Source organism: Pelodiscus sinensis, chromosome 1 (genome assembly GCF_049634645.1).
Source record: "Pelodiscus sinensis isolate JC-2024 chromosome 1, ASM4963464v1, whole genome shotgun sequence".
NCBI lineage: Eukaryota > Metazoa > Chordata > Testudines > Trionychidae > Pelodiscus > Pelodiscus sinensis.
The window spans coordinates 49,130,525-49,154,379 of NC_134711.1; the positions used below are offsets into that span (position 1 = coordinate 49,130,525).

The 23,855-nt window shown below is 43.9% G+C and overlaps 2 protein-coding genes across 5 annotated transcripts in view; one reads left to right on the forward strand and one right to left on the reverse strand.

The window, feature by feature from the left end:
- Positions 1-16,130, reverse strand: part of ZNF277 (zinc finger protein 277) — a 72,288-nt gene extending 56,158 nt beyond the window's left edge. The window contains exon 1 of one of the 2 annotated variants that reach the window (XM_006122514.2): positions 15,946-16,130. In XM_006122514.2, the coding sequence (XP_006122576.1) occupies positions 15,946-15,988 (43 nt within the window). In that variant the 5' untranslated portion in view covers positions 15,989-16,130. Of the gene's footprint in view, positions 1-10,652; positions 10,792-15,945 lie in introns of those variants that run through there. The other variant, XM_075929708.1, reaches the window with a different exon arrangement.
- A 132-nt stretch (positions 16,131-16,262) lies between these two features.
- Positions 16,263-23,855, forward strand: part of DOCK4 (dedicator of cytokinesis 4) — a 386,260-nt gene continuing 378,667 nt past the window's right edge. For 2 of the 3 annotated variants that reach the window (XM_006122512.3, XM_006122513.3), the window contains exon 1: positions 16,263-16,449. In XM_006122512.3, coding sequence (XP_006122574.1) covers positions 16,413-16,449 — 37 coding nt within the window. In that variant the 5' untranslated portion in view covers positions 16,263-16,412. Of the gene's footprint in view, positions 16,450-16,474; positions 17,079-23,855 lie in introns of those variants that run through there. The other variant, XM_075929689.1, reaches the window with a different exon arrangement.

The following is a 23,855-nucleotide window of genomic DNA, read 5'->3' on the forward strand; positions in this document are numbered from 1 at the left end:
AGAAGTGTAATTAACATGACTAATAACACTTCCTCATCATATGAGAGAAGGTCCCTTAGGCTTGAGTGACAAATTTTGGTCTGCACAATAAATAGCTAGTGATTGCATAATCCTAAAGTAAATTGGAATCTGGGACTGGACAATCTGTCTTTTTGAGTAAGGGCAAACTAGCAAGACTTTTTATTTTGCTTTTTTTCCCCGCCCCCGAGGTTCAAAAAGCCCAACTTTTCACCAAATTTGGTAGAAGAAAGATGGAGTCAGTAGGCATTGAATTCAGCTCCCATGATAGCACAGGAAAATTGTATTTGGTTGTAATCATGCAAACATACACTGTAACATCCTAGCAGCAACAATATAGCTAATTAATTTATTTTGAAAAAAAAAATGCATGTAAGTCAATTGCACATCATCCCATTTCCTCCTCATCTTCCCCAATCTATTTCGTACACCACTTGGATCAGCATCAATGTTCCCATTCTTTTAGGGACACCAGCACATACATTAAATAGAGTAACATTTCTAGTTTGCTCTCTGTGCATTTATCTGGCTCTGCAGACTAACAGGGAAAGCCGAGCCTATTCCTTAAAATAGTGATTCTATCTGCAGCAAAAAAGTTTGAGTCTTGTGAATCCTTTTAACAGTACTGTGCAACAGCCTGCAAAAATCAGTGAACTCTTTCCCTGGATAAAAGTAGAGCAACTCCATTTACTCTGCAGCTGTTGATTTCACTGATGCCAACAGAGCTAAAGACGACTGCCTGTCAGCCAGTTAATCTGTGTCCAGGGTGGGCAGGCTTCTGATTTATCCTCTTTTGCATTGGATCTGACTATTTTAAGGCCCTATTTCAACAGCTTAGCCATTTGGACTTTTACCTGATCAACTGCATCTCAAAAGAAGCCAGTTTAAAAAGACACATTAGCATGGGGAAAGTCTGAGAAACTGCGTTCTTGACATGGACTAGAAACTGACCTAGTTACCGAAGACAGAGGATACTTGTGAGTGGCAACTGTCTGGGTTGCAGATGGAGGTGATTTGTGAAGTGCCAAGGCACTTCACAAATAAATGAAGTGCTCACCTTATTTATTAGTGAATAGCAGGAAGCTAGAAACAAAGGTAAGCAACTATGCTGATATGTAACTGGGAGAGTAAGTGATACAGAGGAACGGTAATTAAATGTAGACTGTTACACTAGAAATATGGACATCTGAAGTAGTTTGGGGAATTTAGTACAGAGGAAAATAAAGGAAGGAAGTAGAGACAAATTCAGTGAAAATATCCTTGGTACTCATCTGCTGCAAAATGTTCAACAGCAGGCTAAATGGACAGTACAGAACAAAGCTCTACAGCCTTCAGCACAGTGCTTAATGGATTAAAACCTAACCACAACAATAAAGGGCACTAATACACATTAGTATTATTCAGAGCTCTAGGCAAGCAACTACTGTTCCATATGTGGCTCCAGAGGGATCATTTTATTAGAGAAGAGCTGTTTGAGAACTGCAGACTGGGCTGGGAAGAGGTAGTGTGTCAGCAAAGCCTTCTGCACACACCAGGGCTCCTTGCATCCTTCTATTGTTCATTGTCCATAGCAAAGTTTCTCATCCTCCCATCCCCCTGCCTTTCAGGGACTCCTGCTACTTCCCCAAATCTTCCCTTTGCCAGGCTTCTGAGTGATCCCCATTTCTCCCACTCAACATCAGCAGCTACCGTATGTGCATCTCTATATGCTCCCCATTCCTCTACAAGGTAGGAACTGCGTACACACCCATTCGCCCCATACCAAGATTCCTCACTGATTTTCCTAACAGCAGGGGCTGTGTGCTTCCTATATCCCTCACTTCTGTGGATGAAGGGTAGTGAGAGACATGAAGGGCAATGTTTTACTTCCTCCCCATAACCAGAGTTTCTCAGTTTTCCCTAATCTCTCCCCACATCAGGGACTTCCACATGCCCCACTTCTCTCTTCAACCTTTATGGGGGCCTTTCAATCTGCCCCTCCCCATCTCAGGATCCGTATCCATACTCCTTTGATGCCCATCATTGTCTGAGAGACCAGTCATTCAGCATCTTCACATATTGATCTCTATGTGAAGGCAGAGCTGAGATAGGAGTATTGCTATATGTAAAGTAATAATGATTGCCATTAACCAGTTGTTTGATCTACAGAAAACAGCAGAAGTGCTTGAGACCATAGCTACGCTAAAGAGCTCTCAAGTGCCTACTTGCCCCCTTTTCTGACAGAAACACAAGGCTGAGGACAAGCAGGGAAACAGAAATATTTCAAATCAAATGTATAGACTAAGTCTGGACCCCCACAATCCAATTCAGAATCATGGGATGTCTCCATGGTAGTAAGTATCAGAGGGGTAGCTGTGTTAGTCTGAATCTGCAAAAGCGGTGAGGAGTCCTGTGGCACCTTAGCAATGTTGGAGTATAAGCTTTCGTGGGCAAAGACCCACTTTGTGAGATGCTGATGAAGTGGGTCTTTGCCCACGAAAGCTTATGCTCCAACACTTCAGTTAGTCTATAAGGTGCCACAGGACTCCTCGCTGCTTTTCCATGGTAGTAGCGTGTCTACCAAGTCATGCAAACATACTAGGCAGAGAGCATGGCCCATCCAATTACAGAAATGTCCCAAAAGCATCCCAGAAAGCCATGGATCTTTGACATCAAGGAAGCACAGTCCCTTCTGATCCACAGACTGGTGGCGGGCCGTGAACAGCTGTTTGCCAGGCCACAGCATGCTGCCTCAGCCCCACCTGCTGGAGAAACGTGCGTTGAGTGGCACGGCTGGTGGGTGCTCTGGGAGCCTGTGCGTGTGTGAAGGCCTGAGTAGTCAGGGAACGGGGAAGGGGAGCTGTCTCATGCCCAGCCCTGGGGAAAGTGCAGCCTGACTGCAGCCCAGGCAGCTCTACGAGATCCAGAAGAGCAGCCCCAGCGAGCCGTCGAGCACGTGTGGAACTGGAAATCCACCTGTCTTTGCTTCTTTAGGGGCTCTTGTAGACCCCTAAACTGGGGTGTCTCTACAGCCTGTGGCTGCCACTCGCACGAAGAGCTGGAGAGTGGTGGTGGTAGTGCCTCTGCCTGCCCCACAGGGTGGGGGAGGGAGGAGGAAGAGATAGGTGTGAGCACAAGCCCCATCAGCATGATTCTGGTGAGCTTGGGCAGTCACTGCAACAAGCTGCTCTTCCGCTTCCCCTTTCAATGGGGCCCAGAGCACCCAGCTGCCCAGGCTGATAAATGACAGCAAGGAGCAATGGGCCAGGTGCATGAGGGCATGGACCCAATTGCAGGGGAAGAAAGAGATGAGGGGTTGGGTGCACCCTGGGGGCCAGTGTCCAGTGTGAGGGGAGGCTCCTGAGGCGAAGGAAATGAGGTGGGAGATAAAGAAGGATGGCCCTAATAAAGCAGGAAAACTTGGAGAAGTGGTGGGTTATTCATTGTGTGCATACAGATGCAATGTGAAATAAACACGTGACCACTTAAAATTACCATAAAATTACCATAATGAATGTGCAAATGTTTCTATGCCAGTCCGCCTAAAGCTTCTGAATGAGTATGCCAGTCTGCGTTATAAAAAAAAGTTTGGGAGTCACTGTTCTACACGATCAGGTGGTGATTGATGACGCCATGTAGGTTCAATCTTTTGTGCGAAAACTGCCCCACACTCTGTACTAGGGATGTCAACATGGAATTGACTAAAGAATTAACTGATAAGCCTCCCTCATGCTGCTGCCTCAGATAGCAGGTGCAAAGAAACTTTACGTAAATTCAGCAATAAAACTGCATGCCCCACAGTTAGCTTAGTGTTTATCCAGATTTCAATTTACAGTCAAGTTAACTAGCTTAGTTAACACATCAACACACGCAACTATATGGTCTCTTCATAAATGTTTGTTCCAGGACACACATCTTTAGCCTAGTAGGAAAAAAAAAAAAAACATTTGAGTTCTGGAACAAATGTGTCTACATTTGAAATTATCAACATGCTAATTTATATTAGAATCTCTCTGAAAAGCCAAGTCTGGGGAAAATCCAACAAAATGAACCTCCTCTGAAGTTTTTAACAAACCTATAAATGGTTGAGTTTTATAATTTGTCAATATTTAGTGATTTCTGGTAAAATATGGTTTTAGGTGTAAGTGTATTACTATGTAAATAGAGGTGTACAGTATATATTTATAAACCTTCTGTGTGACAACACAAGTATAATGAAATAAAAGAAGAACATCTGCTGGAATGTTTAGTGTCTTTCTAATTAAATTCAGCAGTTGAATGAATCAATTCATTAGCAACAAGCCTGGTTTATTATCTCATTAATACAGCTGGGTTAATATGAGGAGATTAGTAGAAGAACTTGAAGTGACCTTAAAATGAAAATGAATGCAATGAAAGACACAGGCATGTGAATGTTACCACAATGGGCACAAGGTGAGAACAGGGGGAAAATAAAAAATAAAATAAAATAAAAAAATCCCAGACTCATTAAACAGTCCCCCTCCAACCCAAACTAAGAATACCTCCCACCTCACATAAAAGCAGCTGCCATTTATAGAAGTAGAATTTTTTTTCCTATATGGAGAATGTTAATCTCTTTGTTATTGAAGCGAAGAAAAAAAAAGTTAGGTATTTAAGTTCCCTACAGTAAATTTGCAAACCTATGTATTAGATACTCTTCTAGCAATAGACACATTAAAAATGGACAGAAACCCCCCCACCAAAAAAAACCCAACTCTATAATAACAGGTAAGCAAACACATTGGCTCTACACCAGTGTTTCTTAAAACGTGTTCCGTGATACACCGGTGTGCAACGAGGCAGTCGGAAGTGTGCCGCGGAGAACAGAATTCAAAATGGCTGCTGTTAAAGGGGCAGTCAATCCCCTCCCCCCAAACTTCCCCCTCAACCTTTTTTTTTGGCTCAACAAAAAAATTCTTCATGTGCCTCAAAAAAAAAAATTGTTGGGTATTCCTCGGTCTTAAAAAGTTTAAGAAATACTGCTCTAAACACATATTATATGTATTACAACTTCTCTCAGCTGCTGACTAAAACTGCACTAGTTCACTGACACGATAACGTTCTTACATTTGATGTATAGTGGTACCATTAAAAGAGCTTTTCCATTTTTTAATTGGATTTCTCTTTTGTTTTACAGAGCACAGAAGATAGAGGATTAACAATTGTCCAACACTATTTACAATTACACACACACACACACACACACACACACACACACACACACACACACAGTGTGCTATTCCCCCTTCAACCAAACAGCCCATCAAAAACATGTTCTCAGTGAAAGAAGAATCACAATACACAGAACAACTCCCCAGCTTTCCATTGGAAAAAAAACAAACACTCCTATTAACTTGAATTATCTTTCAGTCTTAGTTCATAAAAGATTATTTTCTGCTCACTAAAACACTATCAATGATACATGGGAGTTAGTTAAAATCTCCATGTGCTCCACAAGACAACACATTTCCTAGATTCACCAAGATCAATCAGCTTCCACCCTCTGCAGCATCTCATTGAATGCAAATTCGTACTTCAAAAGATTACTTCATCCTACAGCTAAACCTTGTCAATTTTATAGAAATTGTAAATAGTCTGGCACATTCACAGAAGAATCGGAGACTTCATTCCAGTCATAATCAGACAGGTTTAAGAGCAGCAATAAGAAGTTACCAAATCCTGATCTCAGAAAAGTGTTTCCATATAGTAGGTGTCTGCTGGGAGATGGTGCTAACAGAAACACAACTGTGTTTAATAGCCATATTTAACAGAGCTGCTCTGTTGGGGAGCTTAACATGTTGCAGTTTCATTAGCATTAACAAGTGTTGCTATGGGTACCAGAGTGGATGCATCAGAAAACAAGTGAATGGAAAAGGGGGAAAATTGATTAATAAAAATCTTAGCTGTTAGAAGTAAATAAAACAAAACCAACGTGCCCGCCAATAACCCCATATTTAAAACATAAATGTTATTATATCACTGCCTAGTTTGTTAACTTGCATATGCCAATACATGTCAATTTTTCCTTTTTAGTTTAATAAAAACATATACTGCATCAGAGACAAAGCTACATGGCAAAACAAAACACTATGGTATCGCGGATTGTTGTGTATACAAAATGCATGCAGCCTTAAATAAAACTTACCTTAAATTATTTTAATATATTGTTAGGTGACCAACTTTAACCAGTACACAAACATCCCCATACTTTCAATTTTCAGTATGGTAAATACTTCCACATAGAGATAAATGCTATGCAAATCTGGCACGTCTTGAGTGCACTAACATCAAGGTAGCTACTATGGATTTTTACACTAGTGTAGCTAAGCACAGAAACTGATTCCTAGACAGGAAACTATGCTATATTGTGCTCAGTAATGCACAATATAAATCTACTAGATGTACCCAGTGTTGCTTGGTACTTCAGGGCAGGGGGGTGAGGAATGCAGGAGTCAGGATAGGGGGTTGGGAGGTATGGGGGGCTCAGAGCAGAGGTTTGGAAAGGCAACTGTCAGGGCAGGGGGGCTCAGGACAGGTGGTGGGAGGTGTAGATGTTAGGGAAGGAGGTTATGAGGTTTGTGGGGGGGGGGGGCAAAGGAGGGGAATCTCAGGGCAAGGAGTGGAGGACTCAGGGCAAGGGTCCAGGGCCACACTGGCCACTGAGGGGTGCAGGCATCTGGGGAGGGAGTGGGGTGGCTCAAGGCAGGGTGCCATGCTGCTGCTGTCTGCTCCCTGGGGACGCCCCAGGAGGCCAGGCGCACACTTCTCAGTGCTGGGGTACTTGATATTCCCCTTATTGTCATTCTTGGGTGTAACTGTCCCTACTATCAGAGCCCTCCCTTTCTGTTTGATGAGAAAAATCACATTCCAGGCTCACCCCACTGTCCTGGCCCAACCAAATACTGACTTTGCAGACAGAAGCAGCAAGGGAGGGAGAGGTGGGAGTCGGTGCCTGTGGAGCTAGCTTTAAGTTGCCTCTCCATGAGCACCAGATTCACCCCTCTCCTGTGCTGCTGCCTCTGATACCCTCCGCACTGCCGTGTCTAAGGGGAGCCAGTGGGAGCAGATATGCACAGCCAGCTTTTAAGGTGGCTCTCCAAGCATGCCAACTCTGTGGACCTGCTTGCCTCCCCCTCTCCCAGGCCTATTAGGAGGTTTGGGGCAGGAGGTGGGGTGGAAGGGGGAAGAGAAGGGAAGACAGACAGGAGCAAATGCTGTGGGGAACCAGCTTAAAAGGTAGCAAGGTGCTCCCAAAGAATAGGAGCTATTGAATAGGTGAGTAACCACTTTTTTTAAATGCAGTTACATGGCTATTCAATTACACACTAACATTAGCTTTACACCATCATGACTGAAGAATTAGACGCCCATCAATATAATGTTCAAAGTATTAATTATCTAATACTGATATTTAAGGACATTTACACTGGATAAATGTAAGATGCATTGTACTCAAAACGCATCTTCCTATTACTTTAATATAATATTCCCTTTCAGGTTTTGCTAATTTCTCCTTTCCTAGCTCTGAAGTCATCATGTAAAATGTGCCATGACAAACCATTTCCACGCACAATACACTGTTGTACAATCTATCCTTATAGCTCAGTATGGGCAGTTTCAGGGTTCCCATAACCTTTCTTGGGGAGACACACACACACACACACACACACACACACACACACACACACACACACACACACACCTCTCTCCCTCTTCTGACTGGGGTATTTCCTGGATACAAAGCAGCCTACCCATGTTATGAATATACGAGCAAGTCAGACTGTCTCAGCAGGCCTACTTTGCTTTCCTTCCTCAGAGGCTATAACTGGAGGCAAATTATGCTGATTAAGTTCTCACACAACTCTTCCTAAGCAAACCCTTTTATTCGTATATTACAAGCATTATAGATAAAACAACAGAAGAACCTATGCACGTGCTAATAAGCTTACCATAAATCACCCCAACTCCAATAATGGCTCTAGCAGGATAAGTCCTTCAAATGCCAAGAGGTTTTTCATGTAGTCACATTCATAACTGTGTTGGCTCAGAACAATCATGCTCATGAAAAGTTTACCCTCTCCTTTTTACTGACTGGATCTCTGGTCTGGCACTAGATACAGTGGATCTCCTCTCAGGCTTCCTGAGGCTGGGTTTTCCCATAACTAGACAAGTTACATTGGTATACATATTACCCCCATGCACCCAAGACAATTCATAGGAAATTCACTTTAAAAGTTTATATTGTTTCAAATAATCCTTAGAAGTTCATAGACTCCCCAGGGTTTACATTAGGCAGCTTACCCCCAGGAGACCCTACTCACAATTACACACACCTAAAGATATTTCAGTAAAATCATTCTAACTTAAGTTTAATTCAACAAATATAATTCTCAGTGGCTGAGGTGAGATACGGAGCAGTCCAGTCAAGTGTGTGCAGGGGCCTGGACAGCTGGCAGGTGAAGCTGTCTCAGAGGTAATCCAGTGCAATGGTCAGAGTTTTCACTGATCAGTAGCCAGAATATCGAATCCAGGTGAAGCAGTCAGGCTTGGTGACCAGTCAGTCCAGGGAGCAGTGAGCAGGCTGGTCTGTTGCTCAGCTTTCTGGTCCATTAGAGATTTTTAATCCAGACACCCACTGAGAGTATAGCCTATCAATTCTGAGGATGTGGTTGCTAGTGTTTTTAGCACTAAGGCTGTTGGTCACTGGGAGCAATGTCCCAACAGCTAAGGATGCTGCTTAAGGACCTGGTAGGCCTGGGTTTAAATACTAGGGTCCCAACAATATGGTTTGCCTAGGAAACAGCTATATTTGTCACAGAAACCCAGGATCACTTCCAGGCACAGTGCAAGGGATTCTGCACACAAAATACTTTCACTCCCAACTAATGGTGTTTGAACTGTCAGCTGGACTCTGGCATTTGCTGCAGCAAAACTTTTTGTCTTTCAGCGAGGGGGAGGGTTCCTTAACACCTCTGAATGACAAGTTTTGTTGCTCAATTGCCAATGTAGACACAGCATAAAGGTCAATATGGGAATTATATTTTAGAAAACAATATACCACTATATGCAGTCAGACATGATCTCCAACTACTGCACCTCCTCTAGCTCCAACATTTTAAGATGAGCATCGCTGTTTCACATTAATGAGCTACAGCCCATTCTAGTGAACAAAGCCCATTAAAAATAGCCAAGCATAGTGCAAAGCATTGTTCATTCATTCACTTCAAGTATACTTTAGCTTTTGTAACTGTAGCAGATTTCATAGCAGCAATGAAGTATTAATGTGAGACCTCATTATAGGCTGGTGCTATTAAATCTTTGATACAATGTGGTGAGATCGCTTTTATTGTTTATATGAATTAACAGTGAGAATTGTTGTGATTCTACAAATGTTTTTCTTTATTCTTCAGGGCATAAAGTGATCACCAGCTGGGTCAGGAAAGCTTCCTTGTATGATACTGTATTGCATAACTGGCTGAGTGCATGCATTACCAGCAGAAAGCTCTGCATTCTTATGTAGCAGTTTGTATAGGCCTATGTTCCTATTGTGACTGCTCACAAAGTCTTTTAGAAGTTTGATACCTTTCAAGAACTGATGCTTTTCCTTACAGTGCAGAATAACCAGAGCTCTTGTTATTACAAACTAAAAGACTTACCCAGCGTTACTTCAGGGCAGGGGGCTAGGAGTGTGGGGAGGGAACAAAGTCAGAACATGGACTGGAGATGTGTGTGGGGGGGGGGGGGAGGGTGAAGGAGTCAGGGTTGGAGATGAGGAGGGACTCTGGGGGCTGCAGGGGTCAGGGCTGGCAGCTGCTTCCCGGTGCTGGCCCAGGAGCCATGCAATCCAGCTGTTAGCTGCTGCCCCGCCCCCACGGAGAGAGCACTTGCTGCCCCCTCTGTGGTCATTTGTGAGTATAGCTGTCCATGCTATTACACCCCGCCTTTCCCATGTGACATGGGGGAAATTAAGTAGTTGACTAGTGACTCGACTAGTCACCTACATCCCTACAGCATACCAAATTTGGTGGTCCTAACTTACCATTTAGGAGGAGTTCTTGAACAAATGGACTTTCAGACAGATGGACACACACACAGATGCACAAACTCTCTTAAATATATAACAGATTACATAGCACAGTATCACTACTCAAATTATTGATTTAATTCAAATTTTTATAACTATATTCATTGTTATTGGGAAGAGTGTATATAGATTTCACTTTCAATTGGTTATAATGAACATATTATTGCTGGGAGGTACCCATCTCCTCCCCCCGACAGAAGCAAAAGAAAAACACACCCTATAAATATGGGCCCTTATTCATATACAAGCCCCACTGACTTCGAAAGGATACTGTGCAGAAGTATAGGACCTGCTCTCAGCAAAGGCAGGTCTGCCTTAAAGCAGCAGACAGCATTTTAATCTTCCCAGATGTAAGGTTTTAACCATTTAGTATTTATGTCGACAAAAGTCCTTCTTCCTTCTCTCTTCACTGTATACTATTCTCACCCAGGTATAACTTTCCCCTCACTTCTACATCACATAGACTTGCTTAAGTCTCAAAAAAGGAAAAACTCATTTTAACAGATTTTCTATGTTATCTATGGTTCCCTTAAATCCCAACCAAATTTACGTTTTAGATGACTCCTGGGAAACAGCAACATATCCCTCTGGCTCTTAAGTAGAAGCAGTCATAGCACTGCCTCATTGATTATGGTTCCCAGCCAATGCGAGTGGCAGGGCCAGCACTTGGGGTGATACCTGTGGGTGGGGACAGAATATGGAACCTCCGTGGCTGCACTTCACAAAGGAGTTGGACATGCTGGCCACTTCCTGACAGCTGCGCAGAGCTGGCCAGGGAGCCTGCCAACCCTGCTGTGCCACCAAGTGGACTTTTAGTAGCTCTAGTCAGCCAGTGCTGACTGGAGCCAAGAGAGTGCCTTTTCAACTGGGTGTCGTAAAATGCCTTTTTTTAAAACCAGACTTGGTGTTCTGGTAAAAAACGGGCACCTTACAACCCTACTCTCTGCGGTCCTCAGAAGTTACCATATGGTAGGTAACAAAAGACTGTCTAGTGAAGACTTGAAACAACTGAGTCATTTATAATGAAATAAGAAAGCCCCAGACTGCTAAAATTAAGTATAGTTGCACATCATAGAATCACAGGGCTGGAAGAGACCTCAGGAGGCCATCAAGTCCAGCCCCCTGGCCAAAGCAGGACCAATCCCAACTAAATCAACCCAGCCAAGGTTCTCTCAAGCCTAGACTTAAAAACCTCTAGCGATGGATATTATACCACCTCGCTAGGTAACCCATTCCAGTACTTCCATACATAGATATTTAAGATACATTTAGAAGGATAGTTAACAGCTTATTTTTAAGCTATAGTTATACTGAGAATTCCCAGAGTTTTCAAACTGCTTGGCCTCAATTGGCTTTTGCACAGAATGTAACACTCTGTGCCTAATGTTAATGGGAGTTATGCATAGATGCTAAGGTGCAAAGAGAGCTCCCACTGTTTCATACAGGCATCTCATCAGAGCAGGCACAGCACTCTCATTCATGCTATACAATTTTCTGTAGAATTATGGTGGGATCACAGACAATACAGATTTGCTGCACAAAGTAAAATATCCCATTATATATTCTACTGAAATATTTAATCTCACTCATGCTGTCCTGTCACTCACTCAGTTAAACAGAAAACACATTGTAGAAGAATGTCAACTAGCCTTGTTGCACTGAAATTCTGTTATTGTGATACACAACTTAAAAGGATGCTGCTGGTATTTTGACACAATTCCACATAGAAAAGCAATTTGTAAAGCCAAACAGGTTTTGTTGCATGAAACCTGTTTTCAGTCCTCCCTGCTTGCCCTCACTCCATATCACTCCCAGAAGTGGATGGCATGTCCCTGCGGTTCCTAGGCAGAGGGGCCATGGGCTCCAATCACCACTAATGGGAGCTGTGGAGTTGGTGTTCAAGATGGAGTAGTGCACAGAGACCCTCTGCACATACACCTTAAGGCTCCCAGGACATGTTGGCTGTTTCTAGTAGCACGGGACCAGGCCAGGAAGTTTTAGAGGCCTAAAAATCTGTTTGGCTTCAGTAATTTCCAGTAGATAGAACTTGATTCCAGAAAACCCCTTGCAAAACTAGAAGGGCTGGCAAACTTATTTGTGGGAGTTGAGCGATAAGATTTTTGCGGATAGGAGCAGTATGAAAATGTAAGAAACAATGTATGAGTGAGTGGGAGCATACATGGTAGGGCAGGATGGAAGCAGGATTAAAAAAAAAGTCATCCCACGCAGGGCTCTACTTAGAATCCCATATAGCAGCTTACTGGGGTTTATACAACTCAGAGCATTTGAAGGATTAACAAGGAATTTGGGTAAATTATGATCTCTCAGGACCTTAACGGAGCATTTGGGGTACAGCAATTTAAAATCTACCAACATTCAAATGCACAGGGCAGTGGGTTTGGGTTGCCTGGAATAACACCTTCTGTCAGATGTTATTCATTAGAATCCCATTGACTTCATTAACAAAGTGACAGTTGTGTGCCCAAGGCAAAGTCCCATCATGATAGCTGCAACGTTTTATGTAGCTCCCTGTGTGAATGTCTCACCAGTGAGAAATAAAAGGTCACTATTTCTCACACCCACACACATTGCACCAGGAAAGAAAGAAGGGGTTCTCCTTGCACCTCTCTATGGCAGTGGGAAGAAGCCAAGCTGACAGGTAGTGGGAGACTTGGGGAAGAGAGGTTAAGTATTAGCTGGAAGGACATGATGATTGCTGGTAGGAGGAAGGGGCTGTAGCGTGGGCCTATGGCTCATTGTCCAGGAACGCGGGCTAGAGGTTTTTAAACCAACTTGAGTGAAGTTTGTAGCGGTTTCTCTAATTTCAGTCACTGCCCATCAGTCTCCTTCCCATGTTTCCCCCGCTCATTATGACCAGTGCTGAGAGGTTTCTGTTCCACTCAGGTCATCCTATTCTGCATCATTGATCCCTATTATCTGTCTGACAATCCCTCCCCCACTCTGCCTGACCCTGAGCACCCTCACCACCTTTGTCAGCCCGGCACTGGGGAAGCCAGTCACATATGCCACCTGTTCTTCCTGGCTGCTTTATTCAAACTTGGATGCCATGTCTGACCAGGAAAAATCCTTCAGTCCTGATGGTTCTGCAATGTAGATATGGACATGTGAGTGTCACATGAGATATGGCATGTAATTGCCCTGCACATTCTAGCATAAGGTGACCTGTTAAGCAGCTGGAATAATGTCAGCATAATTTTGACAAACAGTAAGACATTGACAATGTTCCAGGTGTAAGGGGAAGAAAGGAGGAAACATGTTCCCCACCCCACAGCTTTTCTTGGGGAAGATAGAAAAGCATCTTTGTCCAATTTGTTGACTGTAGGAAAACAGAGAAGAAGCAAACACATAAAAACGGCCATAGCGGGTCAGACCAAAGGTCCATCTACCCCAGCATCCTTTCTTCTGACAGTGGTTTGGAGGGAGCCAGTATGCACAGAGAGTTAGTTTGAAAGCTGGCTTCCCATACAACCGGACTCTCATCTGCTCCCCCACCCACTGTGCTCCTGCACGAGGGGTGGGGGATGCAGGCAGCTCTACAGGAGCCAGGACATGTGGGAAGCCAGCTCCCTCCAGGCACCAGCTCTCATCTGTCCACCCATTTTGCTGCTTCTGCTATAGAAGCAGCAAGGGAGGGGGGAGATGCATGTAGTCATTAGGATTAACTGATAAGCCCAGGCTTATGGGTTAACCGTGTAAACAATTACATCCCTAGTTTGCATAGCTAGAGTTTGCAGGGTGTGCTGATTGAACTGTAGCAGCGCTTTGGCTGCAGAGAGAGTGCACATCTCTCATAGTTAGGGATGCAAAGCTGTATTGGCATGCTTTCCAAAGTAACCAGTTAACTAGAGGCACAGCTGGCACTGCAGATGGAGAGGCTGCTCCAGCCTGACCACGCCTGCTGCTGGCTGCTCTGGTTAGGCTGGAGCAGCCCTTCCTGCCTGCAGGATCCCAGTTAAGTGGTTAAATACAAAATTTAACCACTGAACTTTTTAAATGAGATTTTATATCCCTACTTACAGTCAATTGTGTGTGCAAACCAAATGCACCTCCCTTCATACACCCTTGCTTTATGTGTGTATCATGACAGTAATACTGGTAGGGAAAAAAATCAACACAGAATGAAACTAGCAGAATCTGACAACCCTGCTCTTGGACAATGGTAAACAAAATGTATTGTGGGCCTCTGAACCAATGGGCTGCAGTGGTTACCCATCATGCCTTATGTTGGAGAAAGATACCAACAAGGGCCAAAGGTATAATTAGGTTATGTCACAGTTCTCAAGAGTCCTATACCTAGCAGAAGTATCAGTGAAAACAGTTTCTTATGAGTGTGTCAGAGAGAAATTTCAGTGAAACTGCTGCATAGAGCATGTGAACAAAGACAACGTTTTGAACACAAAGCACTGTTAAAAAACAAAACAAGCACTCACTGGAAGAGCTAGATTATGGTGACTTCACCATGGGAAAAGAACTAACAACAACAGAAAAAAAAATCTAGGTCAGGTTACGATCTCTTTCCCAGTGGGGGGAAGGAGGGAAGAGGGGGAGGGAGAAAAAAGGGGGGAAAAAAACCAACCACTACCTTACTCTACAGGAAGGTTAGACCTTTTTCACACCGGAGACTACAGACTAACTCTCCCTTTACCAGAACTCTGGTTCTTAGGCTTCATCTACATGCAGTTTGTGTATCAATATAACAATTTTGGTCCCCCCCCCCAAACAGTTATACCTTATTGTGGATGCAGTTAGATGACAATAAAGGGGCCTTCTAGAAAGAGAGTGTATTCTCCTTCCTCTTAAGGTATGAATACTGACATAACACACTTTTTAACAATAACTACATCCACACTAGGTGATAGGCTTGTGCGGGGGGGGGGGGGGGAGGGAGAAGGAATGTATCGCTTCAACTACTAGTATATATAATGTGATACAGCCTCCATGTATAGGCAAGGTACATATGCACTGTGGACAGTTGGAAAATAAGTCTGTCAACATCCAAAAGCCACAAAGATAGTATATTTTGCTGCATGGGCTAAAAGCTGCTTACTCTGACCTTACTGACTCCTCACTCTGTTGGTATCTGTCTTTCACAGAGGGTTCTCTTACATATCCAGCTAGCGAGGTCAACATTGGCAGGGTTTGCATGTCCATTACTTGTTGCAGCATTAGAAACCCGCTCTATTTTCCCTCTGCCGTTCAGTTCAACTTCCATTCTCACAAACATCCCACTCTCCCTACCTCTAATATCATCAATGCACAGACACTTACCTTCCTTCCTTCCTCCCCCCCCCCCCTGCATCCCCCTCCTGTTCTGCAATGTGATTTGTCCTTTTCATATTTGTTCATTTTTTTTAATTGTATCCTTTGGTATATATGGTTGTGACTATTTTCTTCCACTATTTGATCTGAGGAAGTGGGTCTGGCCCACGAAAGCTCATCACCTAATAAACCATCTTGTTAGTCTTTAAAGTGCTGCATTGTCCTGCATTTTGCTCCATTCTCTTTGGCACCGTTTTTGAGCAGGAGTCTCGCCACGGACTGTGGCAGTTCTCACAGTCTTTGCTTGCCCGCCTCTGCCGCGTGTGGCGACGAACCATTAATGCCGAGGAAGCGCCGGGCAGAGCTCAGGAGTAACTTGGCCCAGGGCCCCCCGAGCAGAGTGCACGGAAGAGCCGCCCACGCCCACCAGGCCCCGCACTTGAAAGTACAGGGCACGAGAACGGCGGCTCTGCGCTAGGAAAGCGGCTGTTTCACTCCGCTGCCGCCAGGCGAAGGGCCCCGTCCCCGCGCTCGGGAGCGCTCCAGCCCTGCCCCACACTCACCGCCTCTCTCGGCCGCGGCGCTACCGCCTGCTGAAGCTGCCATGCCGCTGTGCACAGGTGGAGCCGGGCTGCGTGGCGCATTGGAACGGCTCTCGGACCAATGGGAAAGAGCCTCGGCCCCGCCTTAGAACGTGAGGCTCCTCGGGACTCCCAGTCTCTCTGCTCTAAGGAAACAGCCTCCAGATGGGGGGGCGGGGAGGGGCTGGGTTGTGCCGCGCCTCCTGCCGCTGTACTCCGCGGGGAAACTACGTTTCCCGGCATGCAGTGGGCGCAGGGAGGCGGGGCGGCGGCTGTGAGTGGCCAGCGGGGGGAGCGGGGCTCAGTCAATCACAACAATGACTTCTCCGCTGGAGCCCGTGGAGCGCGGCTGAGCCCCGCCGAGCAGCGGCAGCAGCGGCGCTGGGCAGAGGGGCTGGCCGGCCGCCGCCGCGCTCATTGTTCGGAGACGGACCCCGCGCGCCGTGAGCATGTGGATCCCGACCGAGCACGAGAAATACGGCGTGGGTGAGTGGGGCGGCTGGCGCGGGCGCCCTGCCGGGGGGCAGATCCAGGTGGCGATAAGCAGGCAACCCCTCCCCGATGCTCCCGGGTGGGAGCACGCCTGTCCGAGGAGTTTGCTAGCGGACGCTGCTGGTTCATGTGCAGGTGGGGAGGGAGGCAGGGAATAGATCCCTGTTCTCATACCCATCTCCCCCCTCCGTTGCAGTGAATAGCATCAGGGATTTAAAATAGTGTGTGTTTGGGGCGGGGGTTATGGAACAAAAACAGCTGGAAAGCGTATGTCTGTCAATAGCCCGATCGCTTCTGAACAGAGTCTGGGAGGATTAAATAGCATCTTAGTGCCCCGCTTCCCACCAGCCTTGGCACCGACGGGAGGAGAAGGGGAGAGAGAACCACACAATTGTTTAAAAATGGGTATTCGGCTTAACGTGCACGTTCAGTTTAAGCTACTGCCATCTTTCGAGACAGGCATCAGTCCGCTGTTGCGTGTGTTTTTGTGTCTGGGGTGGTGTTTAATCGGGACAGTAGCTTACTTCCTCTGCTAACGTTTTGTTTGGCTGTGAAATGGAGTTTATAAAGGTCCGGATTGCACAAAGGCAGGAAAATGTGTGTTTCAGCATTTGAAGTTCAAGGTACTGTTTGTGAGGGGGAAGAGACAGAGTAGCATCTTCCTATTTGAAAGGTGAACAACAAAGGACGTTAGATATTTGACTGATGAATCTGGGTTTTTTCTTCTTTTTTCCCTTGGCCCTAGTTACGGAATATGGAACCCCTCCCTCCCCCCCCCCCCCCATCTCTTAGTTGCATATTTGACACTGATATTTTCTTATTTCAACAATTGAATTCAGCCAGATCCTGCTGATACTTTTTTAGAAGGGCTAAGGTTTCCTGCCAGCATATATAAATAGCCTAAACAAAACAAATTTGAAATCCTAGCAATTTGGTTGGGAAATAACCCACAATTGTATCTATAACACTTTTTTTTATAAAAAAGAAGCTTACAATATAAATGTTGAAAAAATGTGGCTTACTTTCATATGCTGTGTGTGTTTTGGGGTTTGTGTGTGTGTGTTTAGTAAGAACACAAAGTGTCATTTGTGGAAGTCATTTTCACTCTGTTATTATTTGTTCAGCTCCGCCTGAGGGCAGAACTCTGGAGTCCATTAAACTGACTTATGAAGCGATTAAAGAGACTCATTGTAGTTTTTGACACCACCTATTAAAACCAGGAATACTTGATCGGCTTTGGTGACTCGTCCTGGACAATAGCTACTGTTTCATACTAATGTAGTTGAATTGCTTTGCAGATCATTGGTATTGCAATAAGTTGCTTGTATATTCAGGTTATATTTGTACATTGAGTTGTGTATGTTATGGAAAATCCACGAGGAATGTAAAGACTTTGTCTTTGTGTGTCCCTGTGTCTGTGTAATCTCGCTCGGTTTAACAATTAGTACAGAAGCCAAGACTCATTCAGTGTGACTATGTCCCATTTGGAGTTGATCCCAGATGTTGCTGTCTTCCAAATGTTAAATTATAGAGATCATCAATGGGATTTATTTTCTTGACTTCTTTATGTGCCAGGTCACAGCTGGGTTGCTAGATATCGATTAGTCTTCCCGCCCGCTTTCTTTATGAGGATGGGCAGAAGCTTAAAATCCACTCTGGGATTTCCTGGAATGGCATGCAGGATATTACCAGTCAAGTATTTCAAGCTGCAGCACTCCCCTCATTTTTTGTTGTTAGGCTTCAGCTGTGCCATATACTGCTTCACCCATCTTCCTTTTTTGTTCTTTACTAATTTTTTATTGTAATCTGTTTTTTACCTATCCCCCACCAATTAAATCAGAACATAATCAATTCCCCCATTATTTGAATAATTAGTATGTGAATATTGAATAGTATCCTTTGGTAAAAAATTTTTGTGCTAGTAAGTTTTGCTTGAGTACTTAACCATAAATTATTCTTTGTCACCAAGAACATCCCTCTAGCTGTGAATGCTAGTGTTTACACAGATTACAAAAATACTTCTCTGGCAGGCATTAGATTTCTGTAATGTCCCTCTCCCCTGATTATTCAGGGGAAAAAATCAAGATCTCCAATCTCCCTTTGCTGGTGACTTATATGTTATAACCCATTCTATATTTCTTTTTCATTTGCCTCTTAAAGGCCATCCAAAATACCCCTCATTCAGTGGCAGTAACACTGTTTGTTCATCATGATTACAAACAGCTGAAATATTAACCCCAAACCCATTTCACTTGCTTTAAGAACAATATTTTACAACATATATTATGTAGCCTTTTCTTTGTAAGAATGTCACTCTGAGACAAGTTTTGTACATAATAAACTGCAGTTGCGTCTTAAAGCAATGATGTGGTGTAGGGAAATATAGCATAATATCTTCCTATGCGTATTTTCTGAAACTTCTTAGGAAGATGATTTTATGTATTCAGAATGTACCTTAAAGACTTGTTTAAACTATTCCTCTTCCAATTACAGGAAATAGTATGTTTCTGAACAGTTATTCTCTGTTGCTCTGGCATGTTAAACTGCCCTGGTAAAATGGGTTCAAAATAAAATCCTCTTGAGAATACTGATTAGTTGTATCAAGCATATGTGTCCTTTGTATGAGCGTGCAGGGCTCAGATCAACGTCAAATCTCATCTGCATTTTCAATCTGAATTTTGCATCACATGCTGTGTGAGCCACACTTCTACTGTGGCATGCCAAAATGGATGAATAACCAAGCAACAGCCACCTAGTTGCACTGAGGGACTACTGGTGACCAGGTGGCTGTTGCTCATTCGCATAGTCTGGCTGACTCCCACTGTAAGGAATATTGTTTTTATGTATGAGTAACAGAATCTTTCCCCTCGTCTGTGTGTTTAGGAAATGACTGCCAGCTAGCTGCAGAAAATTCCTTTGTATTCCTTTTCATTGACCAGGTTGCCCTTACTTCTCAGTTCAACCTTTAATGGACACAGTATACTGACTTGATTGGAGCACGCCCATTACGAGTGATATAATTTTTGTCATTGAGGCATATTAGCTATAAACTCACAGAAAATCTTAATCTGCTGTATATTCTTTTAAGGGTTACTCTCAATCTTTCTCATGTTCTGCCTTCATATGGAATCTGCAGTAAGTTGTCCTCCAAGATGCTATTGCTAAAGAGGTATAAAATATATACAGTATATATTTTGTTCCAGAGGCTCTTTTGTCTTCCTTCCCCCCTTTCTTTCCTTCTAAATGTTTAGGCAGGGAAACTTCTTTCTGTTTTCTCATGTTTATGTGTTAGACGGATAATAATGCGCAATAAAAACCTGAACGGAACAATACTAAATAAAAGAACACAGGGCCTTTCTAAGGAATTCTGGTATCCTATGGAGCCTGAGTACCTGCACCCTCCATCCCCTACCAGGGGGTGGGGGAGCAGTGCAGCATCTACACAGGGGGCTGTGCTCAGCACTGTGGGAGGACAGGAATAGGGTAGGAAAGCTGGCAGGGGAGCAGGAAAAGGGAAAGTGGTGCAGCCCATGAGGGCTGTGACCTAGGAGGCAGAGCAGGAGGCAGGGAATTGGGGCTGCCAGGGCTAGTAGGTGGAGCAGTGGGCTGGCCCTGAGCATTGGGGCAGCCAACACACAGAGGTGGAGGGATGGCTGGGGGATTAGGGCTGCTGGGGCTGGGGGTCTGGAGCTGCTGGATTAGAACTGCTGTCACTGTCTGTAGCCAGCTCTAGACTGTGCCTAAGGATGGCCTTGAAAGAACGGTGTCCAGTTACAAATAGCACGTAAAGCCTGGCATTGGGAGTCTGAAGTGGGAATAGGAGAGGTGCAAACTTTGGAATTTTTATGAGCATATCTGAAGTGATAGACTTACCTGGTGAACATCTTACACCGCTCACAAATAGAATTGTATCCCATAGGGCTTCCATGAACTGTACTGTATAATCTGCTTCAGGAGCATTAGAAGTAGTTTGATTTAGACTCTACAGGGGGCCCCTGAGATGCAACCACCCGAGTTGCAACCCCCCACACTTATAACCATTTGTGTAAGTGCGGAATGGGCTGGAAACCCGCGACTTATGTCCTCGGCCCTTATTTACGACAGCACACGGTGCCTACCGTAAATGCGGGTTCGAGTTACGACACCCCCGACTTGCAACACTTCTTCTGGAACCAATAGTGTCGCAAGTTCGGAGTATCCTGTATAGGTGTGAATTAGTGATGTGAAAGTGTAATCATGTGCACAGTTAACCAATGAACACATCAGATAACACATTCAGTTACATGCAGGGACCCTATAAGCATGAAGCAAAATGCAGGACAATGTAGCACTTTAAAGACTAACAAGATGGTTTATTAGATGATGAGCTTTCGTGGGCCAGACCCACTTCCTCAGATCAAATAGTGGAAGAAAGTAGTCACAACCATATATACCAAAGGATACAATTTAAAAAAATGAACAAATATGAAAAGGACAAATCACATTGCAGAACAGAAGGGGGATGCGGGGGGGTGGGAAGGGGGAGGAAGGAAGGTAAGTGTCTGTGAATTGCTGATATTAAAGGTAGGGAGAGTGGGATGTTTGTGAGTTAATGGTATTACAGGTGATAATTGGGGAAACTGTCTTGGTAATGGGTGAGAAAGTTCAAAGACTTGTTAAGTCCTTGTTGGTAAGTGTCGAATTTTAACATGAATGACAGTTCAGAGGATTCCCTTTCAAGTGCAGATGTAAGCATGGAGAGACATCTTAAAAGATGGTACCCCATGTGCATTGGCTCTCGGGGAATCGCCTGCCCTCTCCCTCCACCCCCTGCATGTAACGGTGTACCACTGACATTTTCAGCAGTGACACGGTTAATTAATGATATGCATTTTAACATCCTTTGTATGGATATTTCTCACACAATAGATCCGTGAGTAGGCACATCTTCCAAAGCCAGTTCTTACTGCTTGGTGCAAACCTGAAGGTGAAGGTGAAGGACCTGATGTTTCCAGGGTCTTGGCCACCTGAAACTCTTTATTTGAAGTCTGTGCTGATCTTGTTTCATGTGCTGCAGAGGAGATTGTCCAAGGGTAGGAGAGCTACAAATATTAGTCTGCTAAGTGACTAGTATGAGAGACAAGGAAAGAGACTTTCAGATCCTGTACTTTGTAAACAGTTTTTTCCTGGTGAGAAAATGGGGCCACATATAATTTATGCAGTGGAAGTGATCAGGGCTGCCATGGAAAAAGAAGCAGAACTATGCTCTAACACTACTACAAGCCAGCCGGACTGGGTCAGGAAAAATAGCTGCTGGGGCTGACTGGATGTTCCTCATTCTGTCCCAGTTGTTGAGGAACACAGTTCCCTTTCTAGATCACGCTTCTGTCTGAAAATTGCTGCCTGCTTTGTTTTGTATAATAGTTAGGATTGTTACCTTGGAATGAGTAGAGGGCAAATACCTGTTTACTTTTGTGCTTTGATGTATACACTGAGTTACACTGTTTCCCTTATAATTGCTGTGTGAAAAAAGCAAACATGATTGTAAAATCATAAAAACAGGCAGGAGGGCATGGAGGAAATTCATGTAATACTTTAACTTATTTCTATCATCTTCAAAAAATTGACTAGAAAATTGACTGTGTCGTTTTCGTGTTCAGGGGTTGAAGTGGTTGATGTCATGAAAGTTAATGCATAAACAATAAGTTTGCTTGTCCCCATCTTTTTTCCCCAGCAGAAGAGGAAAGGGTTTGTGAGAAATGGATTCAAGTGCATTTTCAGGTGCATTGTTTTGATGATGATGTTGCAGTTTGTGCATGTTTATTGTTTATCTTACTGAGCCAGGAATTGTAATGTTATATTAAACACTGAAAGCAGTAGCGAGAAGGAATAAAGTATTTAGCATGAGCAGCTTTCCCTTTAAATATGGTATTGGTCTGTATATGAGGCAGCAGAAAATAGGAAAGAAAAGCATGATTTTTAAATAATTTGTGTTGAACTCCCATAACCTCATGTAAACTAACAACTGGAGCTGAGTCCCAGATGCTAAAGGTATGAATCCAGAAACAGTCCCTAATGGCCTGTCCAAAAATGTAAGCAATCTCATCAATGTGAAAATTCTATCCATAGTGACACAAATCATCAAGGTAGGGCCAGTAAAGCTGTTGGTAGGGATAACATTTATCAGATGCCTTGCAAAAAAAGTACTCTTCACTTTACCCCTTCCACAGTGGAATAATGTGCTGAAAATATACAAGACACTTTCTCTAGGGCAAACAAGTCTTTATCACACAGGATGCTCTAGTACTGAGTATAAACTAATAAGTATCCTTACATGAGCTATATGAAAGGTAACTTCTTCCACCAAAACTCTGTCAGAACACAACAGAAACTGCGTTTTATTATACAAACAGTAATAAAAACAACTGGTTTCTGTTATAATGTGATATAGACTATGCAATTTGTTAAATAGTTATATTTTATTGTATTAAAGCATTCTGACTATTGTATTGTTTGTCTTAATGGATAACAGTACTAGTTTAATAAAAAGGGAAAACATTTTTTAAATGTGAATTGAGTCCTGTATAAAAACAGGGATATGAATTCCTCATTGTAATAATTTCCTATATTTGGATGAAGTAACTTCTCTTTTATACTGTCAATATGATAGTTCATAAAGTTAGTTCTTTTCATGAGCAATAACTTGCTCGCTAATTCATCTCATTAAATTAAATTGCCCACAGATGGTACATAAGCGGTAACTATACATTTTTACTGGTGATATGGGTGACTGTTACAAGAAATAATGCTAATTAACAATTAGCATTTTTCTTTTAAAGACCCTACTTGCAAATAAAAATGTACCTGTTTTCTAGCAATGATGCATGCAGCTCAACAAGGTTTCCTTATGATTTCTTAAATGGTGCTGCTTAGGGATATCCAATCCCATTTAATTGGCTAACCGGTTAACCAGGTTAACCAATTAAAGGGAGGGAAGTGTGTGTGTGTGTGTGGGGGGGGGTGTCACTCCAGCCCGTCTGGAGTGCTCCCCCCAGACTGCTGCTGGGCTGGAACCTCCCCATCCCAGGGGCAGGAGCTGCTCCAGCCTGGCTAGAGCAACCCCTGCCTGTGGCCCCTTTGTCCCTCGATAGACAGGGGCTGCACCAGCTGGGATGTCAGAACAGCCCCTGTCTGCAGCAAGACAGGGTGCACAACAGGAAGGGGCTTCACTGGAGTAGCCCCATGCCCTCTACAGATGGGGAGCAGCTCCAGCCCCACCAGTTATCCAGTTACACCTTCATATTCCTATTGCTGCTCATGTCTTGTCCTCGCCTATGTTTGGAGGCAGCCATGGCCAGCTGCATCCATTGTTTGACATTTATTTTCAGCAGTTGGTATTTTTGTTAGCACAGAAAGGTTAC